The sequence below is a fragment of the Plodia interpunctella genome, chromosome 30 (assembly GCF_027563975.2).
Source record: "Plodia interpunctella isolate USDA-ARS_2022_Savannah chromosome 30, ilPloInte3.2, whole genome shotgun sequence".
NCBI classification, from domain to species: domain Eukaryota; kingdom Metazoa; phylum Arthropoda; class Insecta; order Lepidoptera; family Pyralidae; genus Plodia; species Plodia interpunctella.
Window position 1 is genome coordinate 1,020,574 of NC_071323.1, and position 19,662 is coordinate 1,040,235.

Consider the following 19,662-nt stretch of genomic DNA (forward strand, 5'->3'; position numbering starts at 1 on the left):
TGTATGGTTTATGTAGGTTCTCCATTTTACGGAGTACCTACTAATTGCCATTGCCTACGTGTGCCCTACGCTAGGAGGCTACGCTACGCTATACTTTCCATACAGTCATGAATTTTGAAAAGGCGCAAGATCCGATGTATTCAAGGACATTTCGATGCACAGGCCCTATGTAAATTAAAAAAAAACTATAAAATAGACAATTTTATTGGCAGAAAATAAATAGGCATAAAAATCAATACAGACTAGAATAAAAGCGGTTTATCTAGACGCTCTTGGCAAGATCCTGCGCCTTAGCGACTACGTCTTCGATGGTGCCCACCATGTAGAAGGCAGCCTCAGGAATGTGGTCCAATTCTCCTCCCAATATCTGTACATAAAGTGTATATCAACAAAAAAGTCAATACAGTTTGTCACTGTGTGTCACAAAAATTGACAGTGACAGAACGACATAAAATATACCCGGTTTAAGTATATTATCACACGTGGCGCCACAGCTTCGAATACATAATAACACAAACATAAAAATAAATACGCGACAACATCTAAAATAAATAATAAATAACATAAACTTGACGAAAATATATAGCCCTTCTCCCATTGCAGCGCCCGTCAGGGTCCTTAATTGTTACTATTTATTGTAAACAAAAATCTGTATAATACATTAAGGAAGCAATAAATGATTTGATTTGAATAAAACAGAGACGAGAAAGAGAAAAGTAGATATCAATCGAAAAAAGATTCTTGTACACAAACAATCATTTACACTCAATAATAGAATGACTAACCCTTTTGAATCCCTTGATCGTCTCCTCAAGCTTGACTAGCTTCCCGATGTGTCCTGTAAACACCTCTGCTACCTGCAACAATGAAGCGGTTCAACAAACATACAATGCACTTTATGTCACTGTGGGGATAGCAAGAATTTAAAAAAATGAATACTTCGTATAGGGAATATTACTGCAATATTAAACCTTTTTTTATTAATATTATGCTCCTTTGCCCATTATGCTATAAAAAATATATCCTGAAATAACGTATTGGCAGTATACTAAGATGGCCACTAAACGTGAACAATTTCACTTAAATTACAGTGAAACACTAATAATAATAAAAAAGTAAGTAGGTAAATTAACTAAATAATAGTAACTAGTTAAATTAATCAAATTAACTACCTTAAGCTAAATTATGTTTTGTCTCTTTCTGTCAATGGCGAATATTTATAAAGTGCGACTGAGACAAAACATATTTTAGCTAAGTATGCACGCACGCACGCACAGTGGTGTATATTATCGACAATAAAAATGTACCCTATGTTAAAATCACAGGTTAAAATGTATCCAAGGTATCGCTATATCACCTTTCATATACAGGGTTACTGTTGCTGGTCAAACGCAAAACCTCCTAAAGACTACTTGGGTACATCAAAACAAGCAACTTTTATTCCACGACTTTTCGTGACTCGTAGTTTTTCTTTTCATATAAAAGAAACAATCTAATTGCGATATTGATAACAACACGAGACAGTACAGTGGCGTTATGTAGCGGAATCGAACATAGAGTTAACGTTTTATAGAAACGACATTACAACTAAAAGATTTTTTTTATTTATTACGATTAGACAAAAGTCGTAGAAGATTTTCGTCTTAATGCCTTCGGAAGGTTATGCGTTAGATACCAATCACCCAGCCGTTTGAGCGTGAATAAGAGTACCTAACAAACATACAAACTTTCACCTTTATAATATTAGTTGGATTCCATTATCAAACCTGAAAGGGTTGAGAGAGAAATCTTTGAATCTTCCTCGCTCGAGCCACGGTTAGTTTGTCGTCTTCAGACAGCTCGTCCATGCCCAAGATGGCGATAATGTCCTGCAAGGACTTGTAATCCTGAAAATGGAAGCTTTTTTGTATAGTTCCACCAGGGGGTCTACCACGAAACATAAAATACGTAGCACGTCATTGCGTCGTTATTTTTTTTTACACGATGCGTGCGTTATGTGGACGTGCGTATGTTTCGACTTCTGTACCGATGTTTGTCTGTCTGTAAACAAATCTTGCAAGCTGCTACTTCCACTTGTCCTGCAGAGTTGAAATTTCCCACGTCGTCGCTTCAGATTTCCAAGACAGACAATGCGTTATTGGTAACATAAGCAGATCAGCAAAATAATCATCTGGCCAGCAAGCTTTGATATGCAGGTTAATTGGGTCCCGTCGAGTCAATATAAGAGAACACCTAGGATCGGCTCCCAATAGGGGAACTCCTCAAAGGAGGTGCCCTACGATTCGGTAATTTTTGTTATTTATACTAACTAATATTATAAATGCGAAAGTAAGTTTGTTACCGCTTCACGTTCTAGTTATCTACGCAAGCACACTTCTTGAAATTTTGCATGCTTGTAGTTTGAATTACGGAAAAGGACATAGAGCACCTTTCATTTCGGAAAAATGACTGTTGCCGTGGTAAATTTACGCGGGCAAAGCCGCGGGCAAAAGCTAGTAGAGTTCATACTTCAGACGACCGTGCAGTCAACCGTCGGCGACCAGTTCACTCGTCGGAACCCCCTAAAAATACCTGTAGAATCTTCTGCACGCCTCTGGCCACGCCGTAATGTTCAGCGCCAATGATGTTGGGGTCCATCACACGGGAAGTGGAGTCGAGGGGGTCTACTGCTGGGTACACGCCCAGTTCGGCGATGGCGCGCGACAGCACCGTGGTCGCGTCCAAATGGGCGAAGGTCGTGGCCGGAGCCGGATCGGTTAGGTCGTCCGCTGGTACGTATACCGCCTGATGTTGGAATTGTGATCAATCTTTTTTTAATTTTCTTTGCGTGATAGTCAACAAGTCCTAGTAACAAGATTGTGATATTTACCTAATAAGTATTACGTAACGTAGAAGCGGTGGTGGTGTAATGGTTAAGACGCCCGCCTGTGGATCAAAAGGTTCGAATCCTACTCATGCCACATGAGTTTGTATACCAATCTGATTCATGCATAGTAGTTTTCATCGTCCACTACTACCTTGCGGTGAAGCAAAACATCGTGAGGAAACCTGCACACTGCTTGATTCTTATTGACTTGTGTGTGAAATGGAGAAGGGAATGTGCGAACCACTCCATTAATAACGCCAAGAAAGTGTGTGTTCTATTCCACGTAACAAAGACGAACCTCAGCCACGAGGAATACGACTATGAAGAACGTAGAAAATGGCCATTTTTATTTAGGTTATGCAGACGATATTGGTAGACAAACTGGGAGGCTACCAATAAGCAACACACTTAAGCACGCCATTGCGTCCAAACGTCCACGCTTTTTTTACACGATGCGCACTCGATATGAGAAAAAGAGACAGCATATGAACGTAAGTAACGTGCTACGTGTTTGTTTGTTTCATGGTAGGCCTTCTGGCGGGCCCACTAGAAAACGAGACTCCGCCCAGCAACCAATACCTGTCAGATATATCACATTATCATGATGACCTCAGACTTCGATAACCTCCATGGCCTAATGGTCATCACGCCGGAATGCTATACTGGAGGTCCCGGGTTCGATCCCCGGTCAGGTCAACATGAAAAATGATCTTTTTCAGATTGGCATACGTCTTGGACGTTTATCTGTGCATGTGTTATAGAATATATTATCGTTGAGTTATTATCCCACAACAGAAGTCAACCATGGGGCAACTCAATCTGTGTCAGAGTATGATTTGTTCCTATTGATTTATTTTATTTTTATTTTATGACTAGCGTATCGTCCCATCTTCGCTCGGGTAAAAAATATATACCTCAGGAATCACATTATCTACTGGTGAAAACCGCATGAAAATCTGTGCAGTAATTTTTAAGTTCATCTCGAACAGACAGACAGGCGCGGCAAAGGACTTTGTTTTATAATATGTAAGGTTACCTGCACGCTGGTGATGGAGCCGGCCTTGGTGGTCGTGATCCGCTCCTGCATAGTCCCCATGTCGGTGGCCAGCGTGGGCTGGTACCCCACCGCGGACGGGATGCGGCCCAGCAACGCTGATACCTGCCGATTGAGCCAGACTACTTAAAAAAATTAATGATTTTTCAAGTGTTTGTAATATATGTGTAAGTGGTTTTGACGACCTCGGTGGCGCAGTGGTAAAGTTCTTGCCACTGAAGCTAGAGCTCCCGGGTTCGATCCCCGGTCGGGTCATGATGGAAAATGATCTTTTTCTGATTGGCCCGGGTCTTGGATGTTTATCTATACTGTATGTATTTGTTATAAAATATAGTATCGTTGAGTTAGTATCGCATAACACAAGTCTCGAACTTACTTTGGGGCCAGGTTAATCTGTGTGATTTGTCCTAATATATTTGTTTATTTATTTATATGATGATCTATAATCTATTCAATGTATGGGTTGTAATTTGCAATCAAGGAGAGTATTATTGTAACTTACATGGCGACCCTGCCAGGTTCTTAGTGATGTGTCTAGGAACGTGCCGCTTATTCGGAAACGTTCTCAATTTCGTGGGAACAATGCCAGTGATGGCATTGTTTCGAATTATTTTCGGGACGGGAATGCATATTCCTTCAGTGCTGCACTAGCGTACAAAGCTTCAATATGATATACCTGACCAACCACCGACCTCATCGCTTGCGTGTAACGGAAAGATATTATCCACAAATAACAGCACTTCCTGTCCATATTTGTCTCGGCCATCGTCAGCCCCGACATAAAAATATTTTTCATCTCTCATATTCGTTAAGTAGGTCCTTATTATCCCCAAATGGGGCTTGTAGGTGATCAATTAGCGCTCTTATCTCTCTCTTATCTATTAGGGTGATAAGGTAGCTAGAAAAGCCCTAGGGTGGTAAGTAATTTAAAGAACACTTCACTCTTTCAAAAAGTTTGCGTTACATCTAACGATCATACTGGCAATAAACATCATGCATTCAGCCCAGCCAGCTCGCTGCGCTCGTGCGTCTAAATATCTCGGGCTGCAATTGATGCCTTACACAGCCCTTGGCTACTAATCTAGTATTAATACACTCTACCATCTGACCTTACAGCCCGCCTGTGTGAAACGGCAAATGTCATCTACAAACAGATATACGTCTTGTTCTCCATGCCGTATGTCCGTGCTCAGCCAGCGTCAGCCCCGCCACCGCATCTCGAGTCCTTCACTCTAGTGTGTTAACTTGGCTTCAATATTACATACTTGATGTTGCCCGGGGCTTTGCTCCCGTGAGAATTTTGAGACAAAATATAGCCCATAGCAATCTTGGATAATGTACCTTTATAATGGTGAAATCATTTTTGAAATCGGTTCGGTAGTTTCGGAAACATACATACTCACAAAACCACAAACTCTTACCTCTTTATAATAATAGTATAGATGAGCTGACCACCACTGACCTCAGAGCCCGCCTGCGTGAAACGGAAGATGTTATCAACAAACAACAGCACGTCCTGTCCCTCTTTGTCTCGGAAATGCTCGGCCAGCGTCAGCCCCGTCAGAGCCACGCGTGCGCGTGCGCCGGGCGGCTCGTTCATCTGACCGTACACTAGCGCCACCTACCATTAATGTAAGGTTAGACGCCATATATGACTCGAGGAGCTTGCCTGGTAATCCAGCTCCACAAAGTACTTGGCAAAAGGGTATACGGAACCATAATATGTGGCCGTCCAAATCAAAAGAGACCTTATGGCGGCTGACATTTAATGTTTATTGACTTTGTTCGAATACAAAACAACGGCAATAATGGCGTAAGTGTCGGGCGCCATAAGGTCCATTTTGATCTGGACGGCCACATATGCAAGCTACATAAAAACTTATAATAGGTAGGTATAATATAATAATAGCAAAGAATGAAAAAATAAAGAAAGAGAGGAAGGAAGGAAGAAAATATAATGAAGAGGAGCATGCTATACATTGCAAATAACAAAAAATATATAACAATTTAATAATACAAATAATTATAATAATATAATTATACTAGCTCTAATTTCTATCTGAGTCTATCATTAAAGAAATCATTTAAAGAATATAACATTTATCAGTTAATAAAGTATTCTATATGTTGAGGGAGAAACTGAGTAAAACAACCGGTGTATTTGACTGTGTATATTCGACTGGACGCAGCCAGCCGTTGACTCAAGTCTTACACTAGGTACCCACATATTATTTATAAAAATCGTATGACATTTAACATTTATAACATAAAGACTTTAGGTGATTTTTAAATAGATTTTAGTTTAAGCTTTTATAATTATTTGGAATTGTGTTGTAAGTTTTCGGTGCCATACATACTATACTATTACCGAGTGCATAATCTGCATGAAGGTGGTGGTGTAATGGCTAATTAAGACGCCTGCCTGTCGAAGAAAGTTGTGTTTCATTCCACGCAATAGTTCGTAGCCGACAAAACCAATACCTATTTTTATTTCACTTGCATATGTTTCCGTATAACTGTTACCAAGTACTTAACATAGTTAGGTATATTACTGGGAAAATTATAGCAAAAAATAATCACTAGAAAATTCTATGAGTTTGTATACCAATCTGACTCATGTATAGTCATCGATCACCACTTGCTTCCGGTGAAGGAAAACATCGTGAGGAAACCTGCACACTGGCTGATTCTTATTAACTTGTGTGTGAAATGGAGAAGGCAATGGCAAACCACTCCATTAATAATGCCAAGAAAGTTGTTGTGTGTGTTTCATTGTAATGACCACGAAATTCAGTCATGAGGAATACGACTATGAAGAGAGAAAATTCTGGCATGATAGGGTTCCAGCATACTGTTGAGTTTCGTGCGGCATTTATTCTCAGCAGAGAACGTGTCGACGCATTGACGTACTTCGTGTTTTATGTTTCACGGTAGCCCTTCAGAATATTTTCATCTAATTATTTTCCAAAATTCTTAGATATCCAAAATCATACCTTCGATGTCTTGTAATCATCAGTGATGACTCCTCCCACTTTCATCTCGTGGTATAAATCGTTACCCTCGCGCGTCCTCTCACCCACGCCGGCAAACACCTGAGAAAATAAATCATCAATGAGTTCCACGGACAGCGGCGCCACTGTCGCTGTCAACGACAACACGGCCTTTCTGTTATTGTTAGTTCCATATATTTCCGCAGCTGTTAAGAGTTACGTGGCGTGGACTTTTAGATCAAGCAAACTTAAGGTTTCTGTTTTTGCCAAATAGGTAGGTACTCAATGTAACATCACACGTTAATATTTCGTTAGTTCCTAATATTTGATTTCTCAATAAGAAAACACGACTTTTGACATCGAAGCTGAGGTTTTGTAGTCATTAGCATTAACTGAAGAAGAATCTCAAGAAGAAAGAAAAGAAGAAAATGTATCCACTAGCTGAGTAGTCAATGCTTAACATTTGAAGAGTTTCACACTTTAATACGCAGACTTAATTAATTAATTACCTACTTACTTTTTTTTAAATAATTCAAGGCTCAAAAGTCAGTTATCGATAGTTCGGCATTTCGAAAAATCAGTCGCTCGCTATGCCGCGTATGTTTCGCTGAAACTCGTGCGACTATTCGCGTCAATTTGAACACGTCCATACAGGTTATCTGACGTAATCGTCTCGAGCGAATCGCGTCCCGCGTCCTGCGTCCCGCGCGCCTCGGTTTGAACGAAGCTTTATGTTTCATGGTAGCCCCCCAGGCTCATAAATTGGCAAACTCACCGAGAAGCCACCATGCGCCTTGGCGACGTTATTGATCAGCTCCATAATGAGCACAGTCTTCCCGACGCCCGCCCCACCAAACAATCCAATTTTACCACCTGACAGTGAAAAAGTACCTAAATTAGGAAGTTGTTGAACTATTAGTAAACACTTATGAAAGGTAGAATGCAATGGGAATTCAGGAGTACTAAGTTGTTGCACTGTAATCACTTGTAACTAACAATTTACACTGGTAAATATTATAAGAATTATGTACATGTAATTGTTATTTATATGTATATTTTTCTCCTCTTGAGAGAGGGTAATATAAGCAGCTAACGCGGGCCTTAGCCAAGCGATAGGAGCAATAATCTAAATAGAAAACCCAGCAGAAACACTGGAAGAAGATAGAAATTTTCTGGTGATCCGGCAAGTATTAAGAATGGTGGCTTTCTGTAAAAGATAAACTATATATATCGGAATATTTAATGTTTTCAGGCTTTGTGAAAGTGATTTCGGTATTACCCCTGTTGATGATAAAACTATCGGTACTATATGGACTGTATGTGCTCTCCATTGTGCTTTAAGTTCTATGGCAAGTTCCTGGTATTTGCTTAATTTATCTGAAATAGATTTTTGTATATTATGTGAGTTTGGGATGGCTATATCAATAAGATATACTGTTTCTGATTCTTTGTCGTGTATTGTGATGTCTGGTCTATTGTAGTAAATGGTTCGGTCTGTTAAGATGGTTCTATCCCAATAGAGTTTATGCTGTCGATTCTCGAATACGGTCTGTGGCTTGTATTTATAATATGGAGTCATTTCTTTGATAAAGTTGTATTTTTTAGCAAGATGTTGGTGTATTATGGCAGCAACCTGATCATGGCGGTGTTTATAATCTGTTTGAGCAAGTGCTGAACAGGCTCCTGTAATGTGCTGTATAGTTTCTGTTGTACTATTGCAATGTCTACATAAATCAGTGGGTTGTTGTGTGTCTTTTATTATATATTTAATGTAATTCCGGGTAGCTATTGTTTCATCCTGAATAGCAACCATGAAGCCCTCGGTTTCAGGGAAAAGTTCACCTTTCCGAAGCCACTCGTTCGACTTGTCCTTGTCGACGTGTGATTGGCTCAGGTAGGATCGGTGTCTCCCGTGTAAGGCTTTAGCTGACCATGCTGCTATTTTGTCTTTGCTATCTGTCAATTGTTCATTAGATTGCTTTTGTAAGTCATAAAGATTTAGGGGTGTCAGTTTTTGGTCTGTTTTGGTTATGTGTTTATGTAAGGCTGAGTGTGTGGATTTATTATGGAAATATTGACGCAATGTATGTATTTGTCGATTATGTAAATTCTGAATATCTATCAACCCTCTTCCTCCTTCGTGGCGTGGTAATGTGAGACGCTGTACGCAGGATTTTGGGTGATGCTTCCTATATTTAGTGAGGTGAGTGTTTATTGTGCGCTGTAGATTTTTTAAATCTGTTTGTGACCATTGGATGATACCGAAAGAATAAGTGAGGATAGGGATAGCGTAGGTATTTATAGCCTTTATTGTATTTTTAGAGTTCAAATGAGTTTTTAAAATAGCGTTAAGTCGTTGTTTAAATTTGGTAATAAGTTCTAATTTTGTTTCTTTTTGATTTATTTGTCTAGCCTGTTTAAATCCTAAGTATTTATATGTATCTTGTTCTTCCATAGATTCAATCGGTTCACCAGTTTGAAGCATATAACTATTATTGTGCATTTTGCCCTTCACAATTGACAAAACTTTACACTTATCTATCCCGAACCGCATCTTAATATCATGTGAGAACTCTTGTGTTATATCAGCAAGGTGGAACAAATCATTTTTACTATTGGCTATCAATTTAATATCGTCCATATACAATAGATGAGACAAGACAAAATGGGTGCTTTCATTGTTAATTTTAAAACCTATTTTACTGATATTTAATAAACTGGATAGTGGGTTGATAGCTAAACAGAACCATAAAGGGCTAAGGGCATCTCCTTGAAAGATGCCCCGCTGGATCCGAATCGGTTCAGTAGTTATTGACTGGCTATTTTGTTTAATAGTTAAAACAGTTTCCCATTTTTGCATAGCAGTTTCCAGAAAGGATATTAAGGTAGGATCTATTTTGTATAGTTGCAGTACATATTTTAACCAACTATGTGGCACAGAATCAAACGCTTTTTGATAATCTACGAACATTGAGTATATGTTTGTTTTATTTTTGGTGGCTTTGTTCATAATGACTGCATCTATGGTAAGTTGCTCCTTGCATCCCTGGCTATTTTTCCTGCATCCCTTTTGTTGTTCAGCCATTACGTCATTTTCGGATAAGTGTACGTATATAATTTCGCTAATGCATGCTGTAAGTATCTTATATATAGTTTGGAGACAGGTGATGGGTCTATACTTAGCAGGGTTTTTCGGGTCATTTTTATCTTTTGGAAGCATATAAGTTATGCCTTGGGTGATGTAGGCTGGCATAGTGTGAGGTGATGATATAAATGTGTTAATGTGATTGTGAATGTATGGGTGTGTACAAGTGAACTTTTTGTACCAATAATTATGAATATTATCGGTTCCGGGGGATTTCCAGTTATGAGTCCTTTCTATGACTTTAAGGAAGGTTTCTGCTGATATATGTTCAAATTGCATCCTTGGTGTGTCGGTTATTTCATTGATTTTCTGTATCCATTTGGCGTTGTCATTGTGATTGGTGGGATTTTCCCATATGTCGGCCCAAAACTGTCGTAGTGACTCAGGTGTAGGTGTGTCGGTTTGCTGATTTTGGGTTTGTTGTGATGATAGAGTTCGGTAAAAAGATTTTTCATTGTTCTTAAATTGTTTGTTTTGGTTTTTCCTATCTGTGCAAGTTGTATATCTTCTTAGTCTATTGGCAGCTATATTAAGTTTCTGTTTCAAAGTATCCAAAAAATGCTCTAACTGTGTATTTATATTCTCGTGTTGAGTATGTACAGAATATTTCAATTTTATGGCCTCTACGGTTCTAACTATTTGACTACGTCTATTGCCATTAATGTACTGGGTCAATTTACCAATGTCTGCTCTTAATTTATCAATTTTGTTCTCTAATCTCTTCTGCCATGAGGGTTTTTGAATTTCTGTTCTGGTTTGTCTAATAATATTTATTTTTGTACCATTACAGGTAGCTGCGGTGTATGCTGCTGTGTATATTATTGTTTGTAATTCTGTAAAATCAATTTCTGTATTTAAGTATTTGGGGAGGATATTTTTGTTAATGAAGCTTACTATTAGTGCAAATTTTTTTGATGTTCTTTGTCTTGGAATAAACGGACGAGAGGTTGGGTCTGTGTCTTTAAATTGGTCTTTTATTTCTTCAAAACGCTCTGTTATGGCTTGTTGAAATGATGGATGTAGTGTACTTGTGAACATATTCAGGATAGATGTAGGATTTGGGTATGATTGGTTGGTATCTTCGGTTTCAGTAAATATGGGTGTATCTTGTGATTGGTTAATTGTGTTAGGTGATTCTTTGAAATGATTATTATGACGGTTTTGTATTTGTAGTTTTTCTTCTATTTCTCTTTTTATTTCCAGTAATCTAAGTTCAGAAACCATTTTATTATTAACTATTGCTCTTCGTTGGTCTGAAAGTCTTTGCTCTGTAATGTGAGTTAGATTTGGGTATTCTTTAATAAATTTAGCGTGTAGTTTCTTTCTGTGTGCGGTCATATTTGTCTCTATTTCGGTTACTTCGTAATAAATTCTGATAATTGATTCATTAATTTCGTTTGACCATTTCATTCGGTTACCTGACATGTCTATTTGTGTCGATGGAATAGGTTGTTGATGTAAAGTAATAGCAACTTCATTTCTGATGTCATTCAGTTTAGTCTGACTAAGCATGTGATTATTGACTATGGCTCGACGTTGATCTCCGACCCTTTGTCTTGATACATCCATTTCTGGAAATTGCTCTCTAAATTTCTGGTGAAGGCTTGCAAGGTAGCCACGGGTATTATGTTCTAGATTTGTGAGAATTAAGTAAGTGCGCCAAATAAATTCATTCATGTCTTGGGTCCAAATTTTTCGCGCGCGGTTTACATCAGAAGTGGGTACTGGATTAGTGGCGGATGCCCCCTGCACAACATCTTCTGACATTGGAGAAACAGTTGATGCTCGTGAAACTATTCCTGTTTGGAATGAGTATGGCGATGAGCTGGGTGAAGGGAAGAGACTATTGGATGATGATGATGGTGAATGAGGAATGATATGATCGGCTGTAGTCCTTTGTTCGAGGGGAGCCCGCCTGCTCAGCCCCCCGTCGCCGATGGTTCGCATACTGTGGCACTCAGCACCGGCTCCAAGTGCGCCCCGGCGACCCCCGGGAAGCGACCGTAAATTATATCTACTATTATTACTTTTCATTTCACTTCTGGAGGGGTTTTGGGACCGTTGGTTTGGGAAAGGTTGAGTCAAGGTGTTAGTGACATAATTGAAATAATATCCAGTACCAAGTTTCCCGTAAGCCCCCCCACCACGTCAAGGTGGCCCCACGGGGGGGGTAATTGTTATTACTATTATTAATGTAAATGCAAAAAAATAAAAATAATTGTAGGTTAGGTAATAATTGTAGGTATTCAATTCAATAATATTTCAATACCAACCTAAATGTTTCTCTCTAATATATTTTTTAAAAGAAAATTTGGCGCTATATTTTAAAAAATTCTTTTTTACAATATTTTTCTTTTCGGCCATGCTTAGAATCGAATCAATCTAATAATGATTGACATTTTGGAGAAAGTAGAAAATAGAAATAATATTTTTCCAAATAACGAATCGAATTTAAAGACATTCTTCTATTCATATGAAGAACCTTGAAAATCATAAAAAGATTGATACCTACTAATATTTTAGATTTTAAAATATCGATTGTACCCTAACACTACCTGGCGTGGCGTGTAGCTCTAGAATAGTACCACTCCATATTCCACGTGGATGTCGTACGAGGCGACTAAGCGACACACAGCCTAAGCAGCTGATAGCATTTCCAAAGAGGGTTAACGCCAGGCAGGCGGCCACCTGTAAAATCACAGCCAAATCTTCAAAATTTTAAAGTTTATTTTTTACGTTGGGCTTGTGAAGCCGCAAGTCCCATAGATGAGAGAGAGTACCTAAAACGATATTTTTATGCAACATTAGCAATATGAATGCAGGCTTCTAAAATGCTGCAATCGGATCTTCAAAATTTTATGCTTTATATTTTACGCTGACCCCGCGTTTCGCGGTGTCACATCCCAATCCCGAATGAAACCGAAAAAGTGCGAAGATGCGAGAGAGAGAGGAAGATAGTTCTCTACCTTTCACGTAAGGAGCAAGAAGGTCGACGACCTTGATGCCCGTGGCCAGAATCTCTTGCTCCACAGACATCTCGACAAATGGCGGCGCGTCAGCGTGTATTGGCGCGAATTTGTCCGTGTTTATTGGGCCGCGTTCGTCTGCAAATAAATGTGAAAGTAAGTTTGTTCAGGGTGGTTCAGGTTTAAATACTCAACCGCAATCTTCTTGAAATTTTGCATAAGTTTCAAATATGGAGAAGGATAATAGGGTAGGATAATAGGGTTTAATCCTGGAAAATAAACTACTAACAGATAACTAACTACGCGGACGAAGCCGAGGGTAAACAGCTAGTAAGTAACTTTAATGCCGGCTCTACACTATCGTCGAACGCTGACGAGAATGCATGAAATTTGCATAGTTTGTATTTGTACGCGTGCTTTTATTTATCGCAAGGAAAAATCAACAATCTATATCAAAACCATAAAACCGCCAAAGTTGCCGATAGTGTACCTATATCCGACATTTGGTTGGTTCTTTGTTTGTTGGTTTGGTTGGTTCACATTGTTCAATACCATAGTTTAATACAGAACAATGTATTATTATTTAAGTGGCAACATTTTTTGTATTTTGTGTGTTTTTAATGTTGTTTGTACATTTAGAAATAGAAATAAATTTATTCATATCATATTTATATACATCACAGAAAAATAACAAAATTTTAATATTACACAGGTATATTAACAGGGTAAGCCTATTGAATTGACACACGATTTTTTTTATTCGGAAACAAAGCTAACTATATACTTACTATAGTCTACAGTTTTGTCTAACTACAAATCTAACCAATCGGCTCCCCGATCACGTTGATGATCCGTCCGAGCGTGGGCTCGCCCACGGGTATGGTGATGGGGGCGCCCGTGTCCACGATCTTCTGCCCGCGCACGAGCCCCTCCGTGCCGTCCATGGCGATCGTGCGGCACGTGCTCTCGCCGAGATGTTGCGCCACTTCCAGGATCAGACGCGGCGCTATTGGGATTTTAGGGACATGGTGAGTTTACAATTCCATTTATTTTTTAATAAACAGCGCTAAAACTTAAGTGGGAATCGACTGGCCACATTTGCAGGACGCCGGAGGATAAGTGGGCTAAAATAGCCCTCATCATCATCATATCGAGTGTGTTATTGCTAACACTGGTGTCAGATTTTATTCAAGTCGCCTAAAGGCATCTGACATGACTTTTACTACTTACCTCCGTCTAGTGGCCGTTAGTCGCACACACACTAGGGAACTAAACTGTCAACCAGTATGCAGGTTTCCTCACGGTGTTTTCCTTCACCGGAAGCAAGTGGTGGTCGATGAAAACTACACTATATATGAGTCAGATTGGTATATTGTATACAAACTCATGAGTTTGTATACATATGGCACGAGTAGGATACGAACCAGAGGCCTTTCGATCCACAGACGGACGTCTTAACCATTATTATATACCACCGCTTCAAAATAGCCCCTAACGAAAAAGAGTCCGTCTCAGAACAAGATGGTCGGACGATTTAGACTGGAGGAGTTACGCAATGGACAGCGATGGATGACGAAGTAGAAGGGAGGCCTTTGCCCAGCAGTGGGACACCATTAAAAATAAAACAGTGATACCCAATCAAATAGCGACATCATATAATATTCTCATGTGTTTTTCTACCTTAATATAAAAAAAATACTAAAAACATTTTGGATATTAGCAGCAGTTACATCTTATCTGCAGTTATTAAATATTTTTGGTAATTAAAAATAACTATAATAAGTAATAACGAAACGAGTTGCATCGTTTTTTGGTTAATCTATATTGTACCTACTTACTTCGTCCAGGCACCTCAAGGGCATTCAGAATGAGGGGCAGGTGAGTGTCGAACTGGACATCCACTACGGCGCCGATAACTGGAACAATATACCTAGTTAGTTACAAGAAGATCGCTGAAAAGGCAGTAAACGCACGAACTACTATTGATCATAATAATTTAAATTTGGCCGTCCAAATCAATAGGGACCTTATGGCGCCCGGCACTAACGCCATTATTGCCATTGTTTTGTATTTGAACAACGGCAATAAATACCTAAGTGCCAGCCGCCATAAGGTCCCTTTTGATTTGCGACGGCCACAAATATTTCCACTATCCACTGATAAAAAAATGATTTTGTCAATGAATCAAGTTTTGAGGTAGCGTTACTTGTAGGTAGGTAGTGTCACTGGACATTGAACGGTGTTCAGTTACTTATGTGTGACTATCGACGGAAAAGTAGTAGTTTTATATAGTAGTGAAAGCGTCAAGGCATAAGGACTTTCCACATCGAAAACTGTCAAAGAGGACCATAGCACCTCGAGCGCCACTCCCGCGATTAAGTCTTCTATAATACTGAAACTATAGTGATTTATTCCGTCGATAATCACATGTGAATGGCATGTATTTTATTAACAATTTCTGTTTCTCGCTTTATTTTTAATCAAAAATTTGATTCGTACTCACCAGCAATAATCTTGCCCTCGGCGCCCGCGCTGGCAGATTTGGGGGGAGTACCACCACCACCTCCGCCTCCCCCACCGCCCCCACCTCCTCCACCCCCTTCACCACCTTTTTTCTTAGACCATACGGCGCTTGTAGAAAACTAAAATTGATGCCTCAGTTTGAACATTTTTGTATATAAATGTGACTAAGAGAGATTTTTGAATAAATCATTGTTATATTTTAAATTTTCTTATACTACTAACACGTATGACCCGGCTCAGCGCCTATATTCAAAATCTCTTTTTTGTAATACTGAAAGCAAAGAGATTCTATTTTACTTTTTTTGTATTATACTCTTTTTTAATATTGTAACAAATGAAAAGAGAAATTCTTGTAACCAATATTCTATATTGAAATGATGATCGCATGCGTAGAAAAGAAAAGCATTTTGTAAAGGTAAATGGCTCTTGTAATTTAATCTAATTAGGAATGAGTAGTACCTTCGTATTTAGTTTCCCATTTATATGTTTTATATTTATATTGTCATGTTGTGTACATAAATAAATAAGAATTTCTACATTACCATTGCGGCAGGGGGTCCTATATGCACGCAAGCGCCTAATTTCGGCCCAGAAGACATTTTCGACAAACTCATCGGGATCGCTTCTTCTCCATCGCCATCAGACTTTTTTTTCGGCTCGACATAAGCTTTAGGAAACGGCACTTTCTTGGTGTTATCTTCTGTCGATACAGCTGGAGCAATCCCATCAGTAACTGGAGTGTCAACTGTACACCCTGGGGTGATATTCGTTACATCAGGCGGTAAACGACATAAAATCGGATCTTTAATTTGTGTTACTGGATTCGCACCAGCATTGTCGGAAACTCTTTCGCTTTCATATTTCTCTCTATTGACACCATTGTTGATTTTCGTTACTCCAGCATCGTGTTTGTCATTGATTTCGGCAGAAGTTATATTTACTGATGTTTGAACCCGACTGATACCTTCAGGGTCTATCAAAGGGGATATTTCTGCTATATCAAGATTAGATTTTGGCACATTCCCTTCTGGTTGCTGCAGCGGACTTACGTATGCTTTGGGTCTATCTTCATTCTCCTTCATATAAACGCTGAAAATTTAATATCTCTAACATGACCTAGAACAGGTAGGGGCGCCGTTCAAATTTAGCCCAGGGCAGTTGTTCTATAACCGGCTCTGAGAATATTATATTGAGGTAAAAGTACGCTTAAAATACTACTAAAACCTGGTCACCGTCACCAGCAACATAGCCTAGCGCTGTCGGTTAGCTTTCAAAGGGTTTCGACCATTTCTATTCTCTAAGGTTTCGACCGCTGCGGCCGCTCTGTCATTACGATCCGTCAATTTTCTTGACAAAGGAATCATTTCCAAAATCGATCATTCATAAAACTACATTACCACAGTAGATAAATATTAGGTATATTTATCTATGATATATATGAATCATTTTAAATAGTCAGTAAAATTCATTCTTATCCTTGTTGAAATTTGAAAGATTGTAATGACAACGCGGACGCAGCATTCGAAACGAGATTAAGTACCCGATAACTTTTTGGTAACTTTTTTCGTCGTGCTTCTTCATAGGTAGTCGTATTCCTCATGGCTGAGGGTCGTGGTCATTACGTGGAATGAAATACACACAGCAACTTTCTTGGCATTATTAATGGAGTGGTTTGCCGTTGCCTTCTCCATTTCACACACAACTTTACAATCAACCAGTGTGCAGGTTTCCTCGCGATGTTTCTCTTAACCGGATGCAAGTGGTACTAATATACATAAGTCAGATTGGTATACAAACTCATGTGGCACGAGTAGGATTCGAACCTGGGACCTTTCGATCCACAGGTGGGCGTCTTAACCATTACACCAATATCGCTCACAGTTTCGTCGTGCAAAGATATTCACCACCTAGCCTACCGGTTGATATGTCCGCTGATAACGCCCACGTCTCCCAAACTAGAACTAGCCTTTTTCAACGGCGACTTTGGTGGCTTCTTCTGCAGTTTCTCGGGCACCTTTGCAGCTGGTGTTTTCGCCTCGGGTTTTATTTTTTTTGTCGCTGCCGCAGGTTTGGTCCGGGGCTCGGCTTTGGCGGGAGGCGCAGCCGTTAAGTCGGGCAAATTAGGGACAAACTCCCTGGTTGGATGTTTGCTAGAGAATGATGCATGGTTGTAGTCTGAAACGTACAAGGGTTTTTGGAAAATTTAAGTCACCAGATTCAGATCATTTATTGCAAATCACAGGTTAAATGATGGCACACAAAAATATAGTTCAGGTGGTGCCCTGCAAGGGCACAGAACACATTGGAGCTACCTACTTAAGCATTCTTTTTGTCCTTGTTTCAGTATACCTTTTGACCATGTACTTTATTGTGTACTTACATTGTTATATTACTGATAAACAATTATACATAAATTTATAATTAAAAAATGGTAAGCCCTTCTGGCATGATTGGGACCAACACTGTTTGAATGAGTTCCATTCGGCATTTCCATAAATTTTTGTGTAATTGTTTCACATCTATATATACATATATTTTTATCAGCACTCAGATCACAATTATAACCTGTTTTGATATACTTTTCGACTATGTACGTAGGTACTTACGTACATTATGTACCTTGATATATTATTAGAAAAAAAAATGTAAGGTAAGCCCTCTGGCATGATAGGGACCGACACTGTTCAAATGAGTTTCTTTCGGCATTTCTTCTCAGCAGCGGTCGTTCCGAAATGCTATTAGTTTGTAGCTTTGGTAAATATCATTTAATTTAGAATATGGCGTGCCTGTGAAGGCCTAATTTCTGAATAAATTATTTGAATTTGAATATGCGTCCATGCGTTCGCCCCACGTTTACTTCTGTGGTTCTCTCTTTTTACACGATACATACCTCTGTAAAAGGATATAGCATGTGTACTTCAGTTATCTAAGTAGGTACTACGTGTTTGTATGACTCGTGAAGCCTTCTGACCTAAGTAATATACTTACTTTGCTACACACCATCGCCGAACTCAGATGCCGACGCGAATGATTGAACATTATGTGTGTTGTATGAGAGCTTATATTTTCCGCAATGAAAAACCAGCAATGTATACAGAATCTACCAAAGTTTAGGCACTAGAAATTTCACCAGTAATTGAGACCGCGCCACGAAAATAGTCCAATGGACGTGGCGCTAATGTCGCTGTGAATCACAATGTGGATGATCTGTTTTCATAGTTCGAAATATTGACGACGGGACCTATTCGTAGGATTTCGGCTATACATTATCGTCGGTCTCAAGATGCCGAAACGATTAAATGAACATTGCGTATTATTTACCTCAAAACCCTGTAATGTTACGTCGAAATTGCCAAAGTATGGCGTACTGTTTAATAGGATTTAGCCGGCACAACAGAGGCGTTGGTACTGTCTACAATGTGTAAGGATGAGGGAGGATGTGATGCATGTTGTTTGTCTCTTTCATGCAAAATCTACTGACAGATTATTAAATTTGGTACCTACACGGGTAGAATATAACATGGAATAACACAGGATTTTTATCCCTAAATTACTACGGGAGCGAAGCCCTAGGGCGCAGCTATTTATATATAATTTTAATATATACTCACATTTGAGAATGTCCAAACGTAACTTGGGTATTCGCCGCATTTCAAATAAAAAATATTGTTAATTTTACATTGACATCATAACAACTTCACGACTTGAACTTGAAAGGTGATTATAAAATACGCTAAATTTTGAATTTAGAAAGACTCCAAATATAACTACGGAAAGGTTTTATTAATGCCTTACATATGTAGGTATTAGGTCGAGTTTTATTATAGATCACAGATACTATACACAACACAGATACTACAGACAGAAGTATAGATGAACAAAAAATAAAAAAGATCGGTTTTATGATTTGAGCATGAAATGTATGGATTTAGTATACTACCTACTAATAGGATATATTACGCAAAGCAGATGGCGCTACTGGTACAACTAAGGTACACAAACATTGCCAATGGAGGCAAAAAGCGCCAATTTTCAACATTCTTGCAGATTTACGACCAAAAATACCTTCTACGCAATCGTGCGAGTTTAAAGGAAAAAGGAAGGATTTAGTGGATTAT

The 19,662-nt window shown here is 39.0% G+C and overlaps 1 protein-coding gene across 2 annotated transcripts; it reads right to left on the bottom strand.

The window, feature by feature from the left end:
- Positions 1-186: 186 nt before the first annotated feature.
- Positions 187-19,315, bottom strand: LOC128682579 (ATP synthase subunit beta, mitochondrial-like). 2 transcript variants are annotated; one of them, XM_053767387.1, is made up of 15 exons: positions 19,156-19,315; positions 17,461-17,719; positions 16,087-16,633; positions 15,525-15,663; positions 14,860-14,937; positions 13,845-14,027; positions 13,022-13,159; positions 7,686-7,783; positions 6,914-7,012; positions 5,383-5,541; positions 3,903-4,025; positions 2,572-2,784; positions 1,767-1,886; positions 786-857; positions 187-367 (listed from the first exon to the last, which is right to left on the bottom strand). In XM_053767387.1, the coding sequence occupies exons 1-15, from the start codon at positions 19,193-19,195 to the stop codon at positions 263-265; spliced, it is 2,373 nt and encodes a 790-aa protein (XP_053623362.1). In that variant the 5' UTR covers positions 19,196-19,315; the 3' UTR covers positions 187-262. The 2 variants fall into 2 exon arrangements, with proteins under 2 accessions (XP_053623362.1, XP_053623363.1); XM_053767388.2 differs by lacking the exon at positions 1,767-1,886.
- Between the last annotated feature and the right edge of the window lie 347 nt (positions 19,316-19,662).

Coding starts and splice junctions, on each gene's coding strand:
- LOC128682579 (XM_053767387.1), bottom strand. CDS start 19,195: ATGCGGCGAATACCCAAGTTACGTTTGGACATTCTCAAAT. Junction 5,542..6,913: donor ATGATTACAAGACATCGAAG/GTATGATTTTGG, acceptor CATTAATGGTAG/GTGGCGCTAGTGTACGGTCA. Junction 858..1,766: donor TTCTCTCTCAACCCTTTCAG/GTTTGATAATGG, acceptor TCATTGTTGCAG/GTAGCAGAGGTGTTTACAGG.